Source organism: Misgurnus anguillicaudatus, chromosome 3, assembly GCF_027580225.2.
Source record: "Misgurnus anguillicaudatus chromosome 3, ASM2758022v2, whole genome shotgun sequence".
In the NCBI taxonomy this organism is placed as follows: domain Eukaryota; kingdom Metazoa; phylum Chordata; class Actinopteri; order Cypriniformes; family Cobitidae; genus Misgurnus; species Misgurnus anguillicaudatus.
The window spans coordinates 1319574-1335948 of NC_073339.2; the positions used below are offsets into that span (position 1 = coordinate 1319574).

General features: G+C 37.0%; 1 protein-coding gene across 1 annotated transcript; it reads right to left on the reverse strand.

Annotated features, from left to right (window-relative positions):
* Window positions 1–283: 283 nt before the first annotated feature.
* LOC129445311 (uncharacterized) lies at window positions 284–15487 on the reverse strand. The gene is made up of 6 exons (XM_073860047.1): window positions 15280–15487; window positions 14863–15184; window positions 11454–12752; window positions 6425–6705; window positions 6005–6329; window positions 284–1870 (listed from the first exon to the last, which is right to left on the reverse strand). The coding sequence occupies exons 1-6, from the start codon at window positions 15430–15432 to the stop codon at window positions 960–962; spliced, it is 3291 nt and encodes a 1096-aa protein (XP_073716148.1). The 5' UTR covers window positions 15433–15487; the 3' UTR covers window positions 284–959.
* Between the last annotated feature and the right edge of the window lie 888 nt (window positions 15488–16375).

The window sequence follows — 16375 nt, forward strand, 5'->3', positions numbered from 1 at the left end:
GAAAGTGTGTATGCTGCCATGTCACTTTCTCAATATGAGTAAAATATGTATATAATAACTAATATATCATTATGTAGCTTGCTATGCAATCATACAGAGCAGTAATATTAATTTGTTCTGTCCAACTAGCTTATGCAACATTGACTACACATTCAAAAGTTTTAGGATCACTTTCACTTATTAATATTTTACAACATATTACTATAATAGAAAATATATAAAACCGTTAAATAACAGGGATGGAACATAATGAAGCCAATACTGTAACTGAAAAACAGAAAATAAAAACAGAAACACTTACTGGGGATAAAACATGTTTTAATAAGTTCATAAATGTATTCAGGAATTTAATTTGTTAGTTTTGTGCAAGGTTTTATTAGGCCCAAGTTATTTAAGATAAGGTTAAAAAAGATTCTTACTTTCATAAAATAATGTAAATTAAAAAGATAGAAACCACTGCTTATATTTTAAGGTAGTATTATACGTTAAATGATCGAATTTAAAGCAACACTATGTAGTGTTCATGTAAAAATGACTTACAGCTCCCCCATGTGGTTGAAAAGCGCAACAGTGCCTGGTAGGGGGAGGGGCGGGCTGTGTGCTCTACCCTCCACCGCCATTTTCAGAGTGTGTTTGTAGCAGCTAGGAGGCTGCTCAGGTTGCAGCAACAGTACAATTTGTCCAATTAAAAGTTGTTCTATCACTGAAATAATTTTAGAGACATTATTTAAAGGTAAAAAAAAACTACATAGTGTTGCTTTAAACAGTACATTTACAGAAATATTGTGCTTTTGAACGTTAAAACAGCTCTGCAGCCCTCCAATGAAATGTCAATCTCAGAAATGGTCCCAAGCCCTCTGGGTTCAGCCATTCAGTGTTGGTCTAGCACCACTCTTCAGTATGTTTCTTCTAACGAGTCTGAAAACTTCCTAATAAAGCAAATCTCTCTCCAGAGATTGTTAAGGTTTCTTTCTAGTATGACTTCTCTCATGGGCTTTAAAGTTAGATGAATGACCGAACGTCTTCTCACACTGAGAGCATTTGTAAGGTTTTTCACCTGTGTGAGTTCTTTGGTGTGACGCTAAACTGCTACGTTGATTAAAACTCTTCTCACAAAAACTACAGTGATGAGGTTTCTCTCCAGTGTGAATTCTCTGATGGATTACAACGTTAGCAAGTTGCCTAAAACTCTTTCCACAGACATTACAGTGGTAAGGTTTCTCTCCAGTGTGAAGTCTATAATGGACTTTTAAGGGACCTGATCGAGCAAAAGTCTTCTCACACTGAGAGCATTTGTAAGGTTTTTCACCTGTATGAGTTCTCTGGTGTGCCACTAAACTGTAATGTTGCCTAAAACTCTTCCTACAAACACTACAGATGTAGGATTTATCTTCAGTGTGAAGTCTCTCATGGACTATCAGATAAGATTTCTCACAGAAACATTTATCACAGTGTGAACATTGATGGGGTTTTTCTCTTTTCTCTGTGTGAATTCTCTTATGAACATCAAGATTTTGTTTGGCTCTGAAATATTTGCCACATTCAGTGCAGTAGAAAGGCTTTTCATCACTGTGTGTCCTCATGTGGCGTTTCAGCTGAGATAAGATGACAAAACCCTTCCCACACTGCTCACAGTGAAACTGCTTCTCCTTCTCTCTGTGCTCTTGTGAATGAAGTTTCTTCTCTTGTAAGGTAGTAAAGCTGATCTTAGATCTGGTGCACAGTTTCTGTTCTGTGTGTTTTCTCTTTAAATGTCTCTGTGAGCTCAATGTCTCTCCACCGGTGATGCAGGAATGAGTTTGTGCAGTCCCTCGCTCTTGTGATGTTAAGGATGTTTTTTCTCCATCATAACTTGAATCACTCTTCTCATCTGAAAGAAACACAATAATAAAACATCTTAAATCAAGAGGGTAAATTCAGTTTCTGAACCAATTATTTTATACTGTAAGCCTCCGCAGAAGATACTATAGGGCTGGTTTACAAAAGCTAGATGTACACCTGGTCATAAGACTTGTCTAGACGTAGAATTTACATCAGTTTCACCATCTAAACGTAGCGAACGTCTGAGACTATATCTTACTTCTAGTCAGAGGTAGACAGAGGCAGTTTCAAACAGGGTTTGAATAGAAGTAGTGGACATTCAAGCAGTGGCGGCGCCAGGGAGGAGCTAGGTGGTGCTGTAGCTCCGGCTATAATATCAATAGCACCCGCCAAGCACCCCCAAGAAATGTCTGTAATTTTTATATTTATATTTTAATGTCATGTTTGAAAAGTGTTTTCGTGTTGTTAAAAAGGGAGTTAAATAATAATTAAAAAATATATATTTAGCTAAAATATCATGACGCCAAAACATGTGATCTTCTTTGGCCAATGGGTGCAGCGCCCGGTGAACTTTTGACCTTAACACACGGCAGTTTGTTTTTGATAGCGAGTTTAGAAATTTAGCCAAGTAAAATACACCAAAATGGATACACCAAAAACTACCCGAGGAACAGCAGTGGACACACTAGGACCAGTAATCTGGCACTTTTGGCTATAAATACGGAGAGAACGAGGACCCTTGACTGCGTCAACATCATTGATGATGCTGTTTTGATGTGAAGACGTCTATGATAAGTGCTTGATTTTCCCCTCTGTTGGCTATTACAAATTGAATTAATTTGGTGTTTAAAGAACAAATCTTGGCTCTGCATTGTTACATCAATAGGTTCCACATACGCAGGGGTGCTGTAAAGGGTGGGTAAACAATGACGATTCTCGGGGCCCACGAGTAAGAGGGGGCCCAGAGAACCCCCAAAATTGTGGTGCTAAAAAATATTTAATAGTAAAAATTATTAACTTTAAATTATTCTATTTGCTTTTTCCTGGTATCAAACATTTTTATTTGTTTAGGAAACACAAACGTCCGTGGGCCCCTTCCCCCCTCTCAATTATCATAAAATGGTTCGGTCCTCCCAAATTGTATAATCCAGGCACCTTTGTACATGAGGCCCCAAGTCTCTACGGTAGCATTTTTTGACAAGTAAGCACGTTTCGATAGAGCAGGGTGCAGCGGGTGCATGGCTTTGCCTCACAGGCAGCCTTTGTCGGCATCTTTGTACGAGGCTCCGCCGGTCCGCCCACTTTCAGCACCCTGCTGCGGTCCACGCTATTGCACCTGTCTTGCAAGCAGTCTAACTTCATGAACTCCTGTACAATCTACTATCAGCTGTTTGTGAGGTTTCAGTGCATCTCTTGAAGATGATATGGAGTTGTAATACTTTCACATTGTCTGATTCAGACCAAATCGGCAAAACTTAATTTAAACAGCGCAAAATGACTGCCTGTGGACGTTATAGATAGAAATGATTATATTTGTGTTTTTATTCACACAATATATATTTAAACTAGTTTTAATGAAAATTCGTGTAGTTTTAGAAAAAGTCGGGAAGCAGCAAGGATTTATGATTTATTTAGACAAAGTTATTGACTGTACAAATTTCAAAACAGTCAAAATGACGCCTTGTTCGTTCTAGTGTTAAAGATAATTACCACACTGCAAAAAATGATTTTCAAGAATAAAAATCTTAGTATTTTTGTCTTGTTTTCAGTAAAAATATCAAAAATTTCTTAAATAAAGATGCTTTTTCTTGATGAGCAAAACGACTCAAGAAAAAAGTCTATCAAATTTAATTGATTTTGTGCATAAAACAAGCAAAAATATCTGCCAATGGGGTAAGCAAAAAAAAAAACTTAAACACTAAATTCAAGAAAAATTCAAGAACAATTTGCTTACCCCATTGGCAGATTTTATTGCTTGTTTTATGCACAAAATCACTTAAATGTAATATTTAAGTCTTAATTTAAAATTTTTAGATATTTTTACTGAAAACAAGAAAAAATACTAAGAATTTTTTTCTTGAAAATCATTTTTTGCAATGCGTAAGTTTAAATGTTGCAGTTAAATGACTGCTGGTGCCCGTTCTAGTGTTAAAAGCGCATGATAAGGGATCTCAATTTTCTCCCTATGTTAGGTCAAGAAAACGCTGGAAAAAATAACCATACACAGTTTTAGTTAAACGTTCAACACTGCAAAAAATTACTTTCTTACTTAGTATTTTTGTCTTGTTTTCAGTAGAAATATAAAAAAATTCTTAAATTAAGGTGCTTTTTCTTGATGAGCAAAATGACCTAAGTAAATAAGTCTAGTTTTAAAACAAATTAATATACAATTTAAGTGAAATTGTCCTTAAAACAAGCAAAATGATCTGCCAATGGGGTAAACACTTAATTCAAGTAAAATTTTCTCACCCCATTGGTAGTCAAAATACCATAAAAGCGCATGATTTTATGTAAATTAATATGAAAAAAGTCTCAGCTGTGTTGGGGGCCCTGTCAAGATTCTTTTCATGGGGCCCAAAATCCTTAGCAGCGCCCCCGCACATACGTGTCATTCTTCCCTGACGCGTCCTATCCAGGATTTTGCTGCGTCTTCCGGAAGTCGTATTTGTTGACCGCATACGCCATTCAGTTAAAAACATAAGATATACAATCGTAGTTTCATTCTTACCTTAAAAATGTAACGGTTGCTTTTCTGTAATAATAATAATAATCATCATCTATGACGTATGCGGTCGACAAATACGACTTCCAGAAGATGCACCCGAAATCCTGCACAGGACGCGTTCGGGTCCGGGAAGAATGGCATGTATGGTCAACCTATTATGCTCCAACAATAGAAACAATATTGCTGATTCATCACTAGTGTTGGTAACTGGCTGTGTGATTTCATGATCTGAGCATTTTAAGCAGAAGCGTGCACAGTGTCTGTTGCTGCGTTTGCTGCTCCGTTGTATTCACGGCTAGACTGTGACAGATCTGTGAAATATTATTTTCAGAGGTTTACATTGGCAGGCTTATGTATGTTGTAACTATTGCCCTTGTGTTGAATACTTTTACATAGTCGTGGAACGAGTATAGGCTAGTTAATGCGGGGATTGCGGGCGTGTACGCGTGTATAAAGGGTGGTCCGGTGCGACCTCCTTAATGAAATGCCCCAAAATTTAAAGCACCTTCTCTTAAGTGTTGAGCATCCCCATAGCACCTGCATCAGAAAATCTCTGAAGCCGCCACTGCATTCAAGTAGTTTTGACAAACATACCTTAGATTTTTTTTTTTGTCAGTGTAAGATGTAACTATATGGAACTATAAACACTGTCTGGGAAACCGCCCTGTAAAGTATGAAGCCTTTACAAAAAGAATTAAATTGATGAGACAATTGTGTGTCTTTTTGACCGGCTAAGCAACGGGTGTTTAACTTATTGAATGCTATAAGCTTCTGCTAAATGACTTAATGTATTCATACATTTTTAAATGTTACTTTGTAAAGATACTTTGTAAAACATTTGTTTATCTGGTAATAATATTTGTTTTTATCAAAACGTGGTTCTCAGTAAAGTCACTTTTAGCCAGCCATCCAATCATGGAGGAGAGGCTGGACAAATATTACAATCCTGCATTTACTACTGAACTTTGACATAAGTTAATATAGCTTGTCGTTTATAATAAATAACAGCCCATGCTGCTACAATTTGAATACGCATTTATTAAACAAATTAGATAATAAGATTTCACGGCTGTTTCAAAGCACATCAGCGCTTCCAAAGCATCCTCAAAACATCATTTTTAGATCACTGTCTGGCTGGTTAGCTGCATAAAAAAGGTGTGAAGTGTGATTTTAACCCAATATTGTATAAATGTACCTACTGTACACATGAAGTAATGTTCACTGCCTTTATATTTTTCATTTTGTTTTTACTTGTGATGTAGAAGTGAAGAAAATGTCCTAAAATTAACTAACCCTGTAGATTTTCCTTCTTGCAGTGTATACAGTGGTTAAAGCATTAAACATCTTAACTTTAATATAACCATTGTTTATATTTATTATTAAACAGCTCAAATGTCAAGCTATACCTATGGACATGAGAGTAAATAGTTGTGAAAAGACAAAATAAAAAAAACGTACCTGAAGGAATAAAATCATCACCACAACCCTCATCATCATGATCTTTCTCTTCTGTGGGTTCTGTTTTTATGTTTGTAGGTTCAGTTTTGATCTCCATCATGAGGTTCCTGAAGTCGATGAGTTTGACTGAACACATGTTGAGTTTGGTGTGCAGGATCTGCTGCTGTTCTCCAGCGTTACAGACAGAATCCAGAGACTCTGTGGAGGTTTGATCAGTAGATTCATCATCCTGTAAGTCCTGATTACTGTCACACACTGTAGTGTCCTGAGTGTCTGTGGGCTTTGATTCAGTATAACAAAGTAAAGTCAGACTGAGCTCGGAGTCCTGTGTGGAAGATTCACAACAAACACACACAGAGTAAGATTAGAAATGATTTGATGTTGTCTGATTCAGGTAAAGGATGTTTAAGCTGTACAAACCTCTCTCTTCAGTCCTTCATCTCCTCTTAACCTCAGCTTTGTCTCCAGTAACGCCACCTCTTTCTTCAGCTGAGAGATTTCTGTGATGAAATCATCAATATCCAGCATGGACAGATCAGTTCCTACTGATTTACAGCACATCACATCCATCATCATCAACACTAAAATACACAGAGACAAGACTCTGTTTACACTCAATAAAACACTCAAGAGAGAAAAACACTGAGGATACACAAACACATCACATGCAAGCTCTTTCTTTCTTTCTTTAGTGGGTTTATCTGTGGACTAAAGAGCTGCAGAGCGCCTCCTGTTGTACTGGAGAGAGAAGACAATGCTCTGTTTGTCATTTGTCTCTGAAATGAATCGCATTTTAAGGACATAAACATGATTGAAAACTCAGTAAGATTTGCACGTGCATCAGAAGTTGTGCACATGAAGCTTAGCCAGAGATGTTTGACTCTATCCACCGCTATGAGGGAAATTCAACATTACTTCACCTCATACATTAAAAAATACAAAATGTATAATATATGTGTGTGGGTATACATGTATACAACACTGTGAAAAGTATTATTCCCTTACTGCTTTTTTTTAACATATATTTGTCACACTTAAATTATGCAGGTCATCAAACTGATTAGTATTACAAAAATAAGTAAATACAATATTCACTTGGCATTGTGTGAAAAAGTTTTCCCAATATGTATTGGTTTGGAAAGGGTTACAAAGCCATTTCTAAGGCTCTGGGTATAAGGGAAAAATATAACCATCCATTAACCTAATGGCGGAAACCAGTCAGCATTGCAAAGGATCCTCGCGGATCTTTTCTGGTGCTCACAGATGACAATTTGACATTATATAGTTTTAAATTTAGGTAGTTTTATTTGACTCTACTTAGAGTCAGATATTACTTTTAATAAAACAAACTTTGGGTGGATGTCTTGTTTTAGCCCTACTTGGTATTGCATCCGTTCATTCGGCTACACATGTTGCTTTGGACTCATGCACCGGCTGTTTATTAATTTATGTGTTACTGTAGGATTTAGTGTATATTTCTTTATATGCATAATCAATGTCTGATTACATTACAACTGTGCCCTGATGTAATTAACTCATGTGCTTGCAGTGAAGGTGTGAACCAAATGCCTCAGAGATGTATGGCCCATAGAAACTGATTAGTGTGAATAACAAAGAGATTCCTTAGGATAAACTGCTCAGTAGACCAGTCTCCTGTAGTAGGCCCTAACATGTTTCTTTTGTTTGTAGGCCTTTTGTTTTCATGTATAAATTTCTGTCCCACAGACAAAACATTGGGTTAAGATCTAGAAGACTGCTATGCGACACAACTCTCTTCAATAAACACTTTTCCCCTTTCCCACTTTGGTCCTGCTTACTTCTTTATGTATTAGAAGGATTCTAATGCATTGGAGAGCCGCAAAAAAACTGAGCAGCCAAATTAAGGAAAATTTAACCTTAATCTAAACAGGAAATACATTATTGGCCTCCACACATCTAATTTAACCAAGTCACATATCAATTAAAATTTAAAACATAACGAAAATCCAAAAACAGTTGTAATCAATCGAAAACATTGAAACAGGATGAAGATCTGACTACACATTACTCAAAGCAAAATAAAAATACAAAGACACAGCACCACAAATTAAATTTCTAAATATAGAAAATCCCACCTGAAGCCTTTACTAACCTTCCTTGAATATCCAGAGAGAATGAAGCATTGTAATAATGATATAGAACTTTGGTAGTGATTGGTTGTTGTAAACTCAGGGGTGTTGTCTAATATGCACATAGTGGGTGATTGGTTAACATGTCCGAAAGGTAGGAGGTGTCTCCCAACATTGGGTGAAGTTTGCTTACTTTATTACATTTTAACATTGAATTCTGTCGTCACTGTACCACTTGCAAATTAAACATATTAAATGATACCTAACAAGACCAAATTCAGATTCTTTGTGCATGTAGAATGTAACATTTCATATACAATTTGCTCTGAGAGAATGAGGAGACAGATGTCTGACTGCCTGGAGGTGTGATCTTTGAAAACCAAATCTGGTCTCGGTTGGGGTCCACTGTGAACCATAGAGAGTTGTTTTCCTGGGCACTCAATGTGCACCCATGCTGTGTTTCTTGGGGATGGGCTATCTTTATTCAGGAAATTAGCCTTACAACTGAAAGCCATTTTACACAAATGGAGAAAACTTGGAACAGTGGTGAACTTTCACAGGAATTACAGGCCTGCCAAAACTTCCCCAAGACCGCAAAGACAACTCATTCAGGAGGTCATAAAAGAACATTATTCAACCTATAAGGATCTGCAGGGCTCATTTATGGTCTGTTTTCATGATTCAATAATAAGGAAGAGACTGGGCAAAAAATTCCAAGGCAAAATACACTGCTGACCAAAAAGAACACAAATGTTTATGTCCAAGACTTTCAGGGAAATATTCTGTGGACAATAATGCAGCAGGACAATAATCTGAACCTCTCAAAAAAGTGAAGGTTTTGGAGTGGCCTGATTGATCGCAATGATGATATATTGTATAAATTGAAACTCAGTTGTGCTGTCAATTATTTTTCTCATTCATTCTGCACTAATTGGCAGTGGCGTGACAGGAAAGTGTTTCCAAAAGTGTTTTCCAACTCCAGTCCTCAGTCCCCTTTCCCAAAATGTCTCCTTGTATAAAACACCTGACCTATGACACGTATCAAACCAGAGCACAACATTCTGTTTCCGGGTTGAACAACATGTTTCCTGGAAGCGGTGTGCACCAGTGTGCAACAGCATTTCAGATACATTTTCTTAGTGGGTGCGATAAAACTGCAGTCTAGTCACCCAGCTAACAGAAAAAAGTTCTAAGAATGTTACCTTAAAGTTCCCAAGGTTCCCAAAAAACGTAAAAAGTGTCCAGTTTTCTTGACGTTCTAAGAATGTTTTTGTGTTGTCTGAACGTTAGAGGAATTTTACATTTACCATTTTAAACGTTATGACAATGTCCTGTTTTAATGTTCACACAATGTTTAAAACAACAACTGTTTATTATATTGACTTGTTTAATTGTTATGTAAATGATAGAGAAACATTGCATTTTATTATTTTATAAAACATTATTTCTGAATGTTCAGTAAATATATTGCTGTAGAAAACACAATTCACTTATTAGGTTTAGATGTTGACGTTTTGTTTCATTTTAAGTCACCATTATTGTGATTAGTGTTTGTTTTAGTTGGACTCTTGACTTTTGTTTGGTAGTTTTTTCTCTGGTTGTGTTAACTTTGTGTTAATGCACCACATTTGTTATGAACGTGTAGAGTTAATAGAGGAGTTCTGTGGTGGTTGGTACATAATGGTAAAGAACATCACCTGGTTATTAAGTAATCAAAAGTTTATTTTCTGTCAATAATGTATATGAGATCCAGCACTTTCACAGCAGTTTGTTATTAAGGGGTTTTAGAAACTTTGGACAAAAAATATCCGCTGAATAATTGTGACGTACAAACATCAAGAATCAGAGTATGAATCTCAACCATGGTGACAAATAAAATTGTAAAAAAAAATCATTATTTATCCATGCTGCAGTGCATGCTGGGAGTCCTGAATGTTTGTTGATACCCAGCATGCATTGCAACATGAAGTTTTTCATTTATTTGTCACCATGGTTGAGATTACAGTTTGATACCCCTGATATAAATAAACTAAAAAAGCAGACGATGCACCAAACTTAATCCTTTTGGTTAGAATCAGTTCGTCTAACCAAATAAGTAAACTGAAAAAGCAGACGATGGGTCAAACTTGTAGATTTGCGGAAACTAATGATGCATCAAATTTACTTTAAGTCAATAATTCAGAATAATGCAGAAGTAATACAAAATAACAATTTATTTAAGATCATCATAATACAAAAGGTAATTCACGATCCAATTCAAATATAAAGCATAAATCAATAAACAGTTGTAATCATATAAACATTGCATAACTGGCAAAAATACGATATACAGTAATAGTGTGGGTTCATCTGGCTACACAATTCCCAAATGAAACAAAGAGATACGTGCTGAACATCCAAGAGAACGCAAAGCACTATGGGGGTTAGATTTAAAAAAAGTAAATCCCTCAGAAGAACCTTCTGGAAACTTTTCTTTAAAAGTCCTGTTTTAAAGCTATGGTTGTGTTAACTGTTCGCAATATAACATGTGCTCATGTTTCATGTGTAAAAAAATGCATGAGCTAATAATGCTTGAGCTTAGCTGGCGACTGACATATTCCTGTGGAAGGAGGTTAGTCATAAACTCTAATACTGACGTCATTTAACCGGGAAGTACAGGGCTGTGGGTCCAAACCATCCATTCGCTGTAGGCTTTGAAAAGTGAATTTATATTAAAAAATATATATTGCTTGGCATTGAACTTTGAGCTTTATAATTTTGCGGGTATTATTTATGCTCTAACAGCAACATTACACACTAACTAAAGTTTGAAAATGGGAACAGGAAAAACGGAACCTTTAAATAATACAAAGAGAACAAAGCATTGTAATAATGATAGGAATTTGGTGTTTTTTGGGTCTTGTGGACCCAGGGGCTTCACTTCATGGGTGATTGGTTTACATGTTTAAGGTGGGAGGTGTCTCTTAACATTGAGTGAAGTTTGCCTAATTTACTGTTACACTTTTTCATTGAATTCTGTTGTTATGGGAGTGAGACCATTGTACCAATCGAAACATTTCAAATGATATAAAACATGACTCAGATTCAGTCTCTTGAATGTAACATTTCATACACAGGTCACGGTCAGCTGTTTACAGGTCAGCTTTCAGATGCTCTAAGCTGAGAGGATGAGGAGGGGGTGAAGAAGGAGAACAGATGTAAGTAATCCTGGTGAGATGACTTATGTCTTCACACAATGGGCTGGTTGTCTTGGAGGTAGACGTGAAAATATTTCAGATGTTGATTCTGACCAGAATTGAATGTTTCCCCCTCTGTATCCAGCCATTTGGTCTCGGTCTAACGCCGCTTTTTAGTATGTTTCTTCTGATGAGTGTGAAAAATTCCTAATAAAGCGAATCTCTCTCCACAGATCGAGCAGTGGTAAGGTTTCTCTCTAGTATGAACTCTCTGGTGGACTTTTAATTGACCTGATTGAGTAAATGTCTTCTCACACTGAGAGCATTTGTAAGGTTTTTCACCTGTATGAATTCTCTGGTGTGACACTAAATGTTGACGTCGACTGAAACTCTTCCCACAGATATGACAGTGATGAGGTTTTTCACCTGTATGAATTCTTTTATGATCACTGACTTGAGATGAATCTGTGAATCTCTTTCCACAGATCGAGCAGACGTAAGGTTTCTCTCCAGTGTGATGTCTCTCATGAATTTTTAAGGAACTTGGGTGAGCAAAAGTCTTCTCACACTGAGAGCATTTGTAAGGTTTTTCACCTGTATGAGTTCTCTGGTGTTTTACTAAACTGTAATTTTGACTGAAACACTTCCCACAAACACTACAGAGATGAGGTTTCTCTCCAGTGTGAACTCTCTCATGGTCTTTTAAGTGAGCTGATCGATTAAACGTCTTCTCACAGTGAGAGCATTTGTGAAGTTTTTCACCTGTATGAGTTCTTTGGTGTCTCACTAAATAATCACGATGATTAAAACTCTTCCCACAAACACCACAGTGATAAGGTTTCTCTCCAGTGTGAACTCTCTCATGGACTTTTAAGGTACTTGACTTAGAAAACGTCTTCTTACACTGAGAGCATTTGTAAGGTTTTTCTCCAGTGTGAACTCTCTGATGAACTTTGAATTGAGATGGATCAGAAAATCTTTTTTCACAGTAAGAGCATTGATGAGGTTTCTCTCCAGTGTGAACTCTCTCATGGACTATCAGATGAGTTTTCTGACAGAAACGTTTATCACAGTATGAACATTGATGGGGTTTTTCTCCTGTGTGAATTCTCTGATGAGCAACAAGATGTCCTTTGATGCTAAAGGAATAGCCACATTCAGTGCAGTAGAAAGGTTTTTCACCAGTGTGTGTCCTCATGTGAACTTTCAGATTAAAAGAAGAGCTACAAACTTTCTCACACTGTTGACAAGGAATTAGCTGCTTCTTTTTCTTCTTCTTCTTCTTTTTCTCTATGTGCTCTTGTGAATGAAGTTTCTTCTCTTGTAAGGTTTTAAAGCTGATCTTACATCTCCTGCAGGTGAAGAGTTTCTGTTCTGTGTGTTTTCTCTCATGTCTCTTTAAATGTCTTTGTTTTGATGTTGACGGTGTTATTTCTCCCTCAGAACATGAATCACTCTTCTCATCTGAAAGGAACACAATAATAAAAACATATTACATCAGGAGGGTAAATTCAGTTTCTGTACCAGTTTTAGGGGAGGGTTGCATAAGCTAGACCAGTGGCCGGTTGCATAAAACTTTAAGACTAGTCTTTAAAGTTAGTCATGAATTTTTTTCTTCAAGACTGACCATAACTGTTTTAAGTATGTTACATAGAAAGGTAGATTGGTCTAATTTAAATCCAAATAATACGACTGATTAGCCCTAACTTATTGCTAGTTAGTCAGAATCATTCTTAAGACGCAGTCTTAATGTCACGGCTATGTTTATGCAACCGGCCACTGGTCATAAGACTTGTCTAGACATAGATTTACATCTGTTTCACCATCTGAACGCAGTGAACGTCTGCTGAGACTAAATCTTACATTTCGACAAAGGAAGACACACAGCAAAATTTGGAGAGTGTTAAACATTTCTGAGTTGAATTCAACACCTAAAGAGTAAATGTAACATATTAAGAGTAAATTGTTGTTCAGAATTGAAGATAATCATGCCAACTCCTTAGATATGCACTTACACTTCGCCAACACATTTCAGTCTTTCATTTAGGCTGGTCGCCTGCCATTTCCATGTGTCCTGCAGACTGAACGGTAAGTAAAACTAAATTATTTACACTGATTTTTTTAATGCTCCTGTATAATGCAATCTGTAACTTTATCCTCTCTATCACCATCTCTGTTCGAAACCTAAAATTACAAAGTTTGTTGGCGCTTTCATATAATAAGTCACCATCATTGCAATCAGTGTTTGCATTTCATCAGCTCATTTGCATTTTAAAAGACACACCTAAAGCGGCACATTTTTCTAACACCTACAAAGTGCCAATTTTAGCATTTTATAATAAATTATCTGTGGTACATAAGCACCTCAGCGTTCTCAAGCACTTGTTCTTAGATCACCACCTGGCTGTTAAGCTGCCTAAAAAGGCATTAAACATCTAAAGCAGTGTGAATTAAATAATTAATTTTAACTTGATTTTTTGTTATATAAGAGGTCATCATACTTAACAAACATCCTGAAAGTTTCAGAACTGAAAACGTCCTTGTTACTGAAATATAAAGAAATCGCCAAAGTCTGGAATATCTAAATTTATGACGCTGTAGATATTTTTAACACCACCTCCAAGCAACGAATGCTTTTGTAGCTCTGCCAACAGATTCCTGTGCAGCAAACATGCCTTTAAAGAATGCCAAAGTTTGTACAATGCCCGGTTATGAAAGGACACTGTCGCTGTATAACCTTCCCTTGAAACCCAACATTAGTAATGCGTGGTTGATATGTGTTTTTAAAAAAGTTTGCGTGGGGAAAACAGAGTGTTTGTTTACTTCTATGTACTACAGATTCATTTGTGAAGACGCCACAAGTCAATGCTGGATTTGCAGAGAGAATGTGATTAAAAAGCAATGCTGTTACCTCAATATTGAATCTGGTATAATATTGGTAAAACATTTAAGGTACTATTGGCGCTTTTCCTTTGCATAGTACACCACGGGTCAGCTCTTTGGCACTCATTTTGGCTTGGTAAGCTTTTCTATCGAGTTTAGTAGCACTTCAGAGTGGGAGGGATTATAGGCGTGTCATTATATTTGGGTCGCCTAATGCTGTGACATTACACTTTTGTAATTTATTACAATTATTTACATGTAACATCTCTTGCACCCAAAATCTTTTGTGGCTCGAACATATGTGTTCGGCTGCTATTTTTACATATTAAGGTTTTCGAAACAATTCCTCACATGGAACGACGGGGAATTAAGATATGCAAATATAGAAGTGGGCATTTACGTACAAGCCTTCAATGCGGCCCGCCCATCAAAACAGAGCATTTTTGGAGCCAGCCTCAAAACCAGGAACAAAATAGCCTATTACTTATTGCTTTTAATGTTTTTGAATGTAAAAACCACACAAACATCAAAAGTAGACATCAGACAGCAGTATAAAACAATAAAAACAGCTGATTCATTGCCCCTTTAATATAACTATAGTTAATATTAATTGTCAAACAGCTCAAATGCCAAGCTATACCTATGGACATGAGAGTAAATTATTGTGAAAAGACAAAACAAATAAACATACCTGAAGGAATAAAATCATCATCACCACCACAACCATCATCATCTTCTTCATCAGTGTGATCTTCCTCTTCTGTGGTTTCTCTTCTCGTCTTCATCATGAGGTTCCTGCAGTCGATGAGTTTGACTGAACACATGTTGAGTTTGGTCTGCAGGATCTGCTGCTGTTCTCCAGCGTTACAGACAGAATCCAGAGACTCTGTGGAGGTTTGATCAGTAGATTCATCATCCTGTAAGTCCTGATTACTGTCACACACTGTAGTGTCCTGAGCGTCTGTGTGCTTTGACTCAGTATAACAGAGTAAAGTCAGACTGAGCTCGGAGTCCTGTGTGGAAGATTCACAACAAACACACACAGAGTAAGATTAGAAATGATTTGATGTTGTCTGATTCAGGTAAAGGATGTTTAAGCTGTACAAACCTCTCTCTTCAGTCCTTCATCTCCTCTTAACCTCAGCTTTGTCTCCAGTAACGCCACCTCTTTCTTCAGCTGAGAGATTTCTGTGATGAAATCATCAATATCCAGCATGGACAGATCAGTTCCTACTGATTTACAGCACATCACATCCATCATCAACACTAAAATAGGATACACAAACACATAACACGTGAGCTCTTTCTTTCTTTCTTTAGTGGGTTTATCGGCGGACTAAAGAGCTGCAGAGCGCCTCCTGCTGTACTGGAGAGAGAAGACGCTTAAAGTGCAACTTTAAGGTTACATTTTTTTGTGAGATAAATATATAACCTTGTATGAAAGTACCATATGAAAATTAAATGCGAAAGCAAAAAACATTTACAAAACTCTAAGCGAATCAATTTAGTAAAAAAGCTGAAATTTTCTAAGACCGCTCTCAAAATCCCTGTTTTTTTCAACAACGCGTCATATTACGTAGTCAGAGGCGCTCGTCTGACAGACTCTACATTGGCAGTGCTGCGGTTGTATTCAGCAAAAGCAGTCGCAAATTGATGTGATTCTCCGTAGTTTCAATTTAGCATCGTCATGGTTAATAATTGTGTTAGTGGAGGTTTTTCAAACTCCAGCCTGTCAGGACAATGAGTCCACAGGTTTCTTTTGAAGAATAAAGACCGCGCTATCTTCCGTGTCTGGGTGTGTTTAGCGCAGCACGAGGAAAGAGACGAGAGACGCGACTTCAGTTCAGCATGTGCTTCAGAAAAACGCGGTGGTGTATAGCGTTCACGTTAGATCGGAGGATTATCATCCCGGCAATATGATGGAGTTAAACATTGGATGCCGAAGCAAGAACCACGTGAGGCCTGTGTTTTTACCGCCGCGAGAAAACATGAATCGATCACGGTCCGTCTGAGATGCAGCTCGAAGATAACGTGAACTATGCACAGTAATTCAATTCAATTCAATTCAATTTTATTTATATAGCGCTTTTCACAATTTGGTAATTGTATCAAAGCAGCTTTACATAATAGATGCAGTGAAAAGCACAGAAAATCGACAGATAGCACAACATAATAAACGATAGCACAAGCAGTTAAATTTGCTA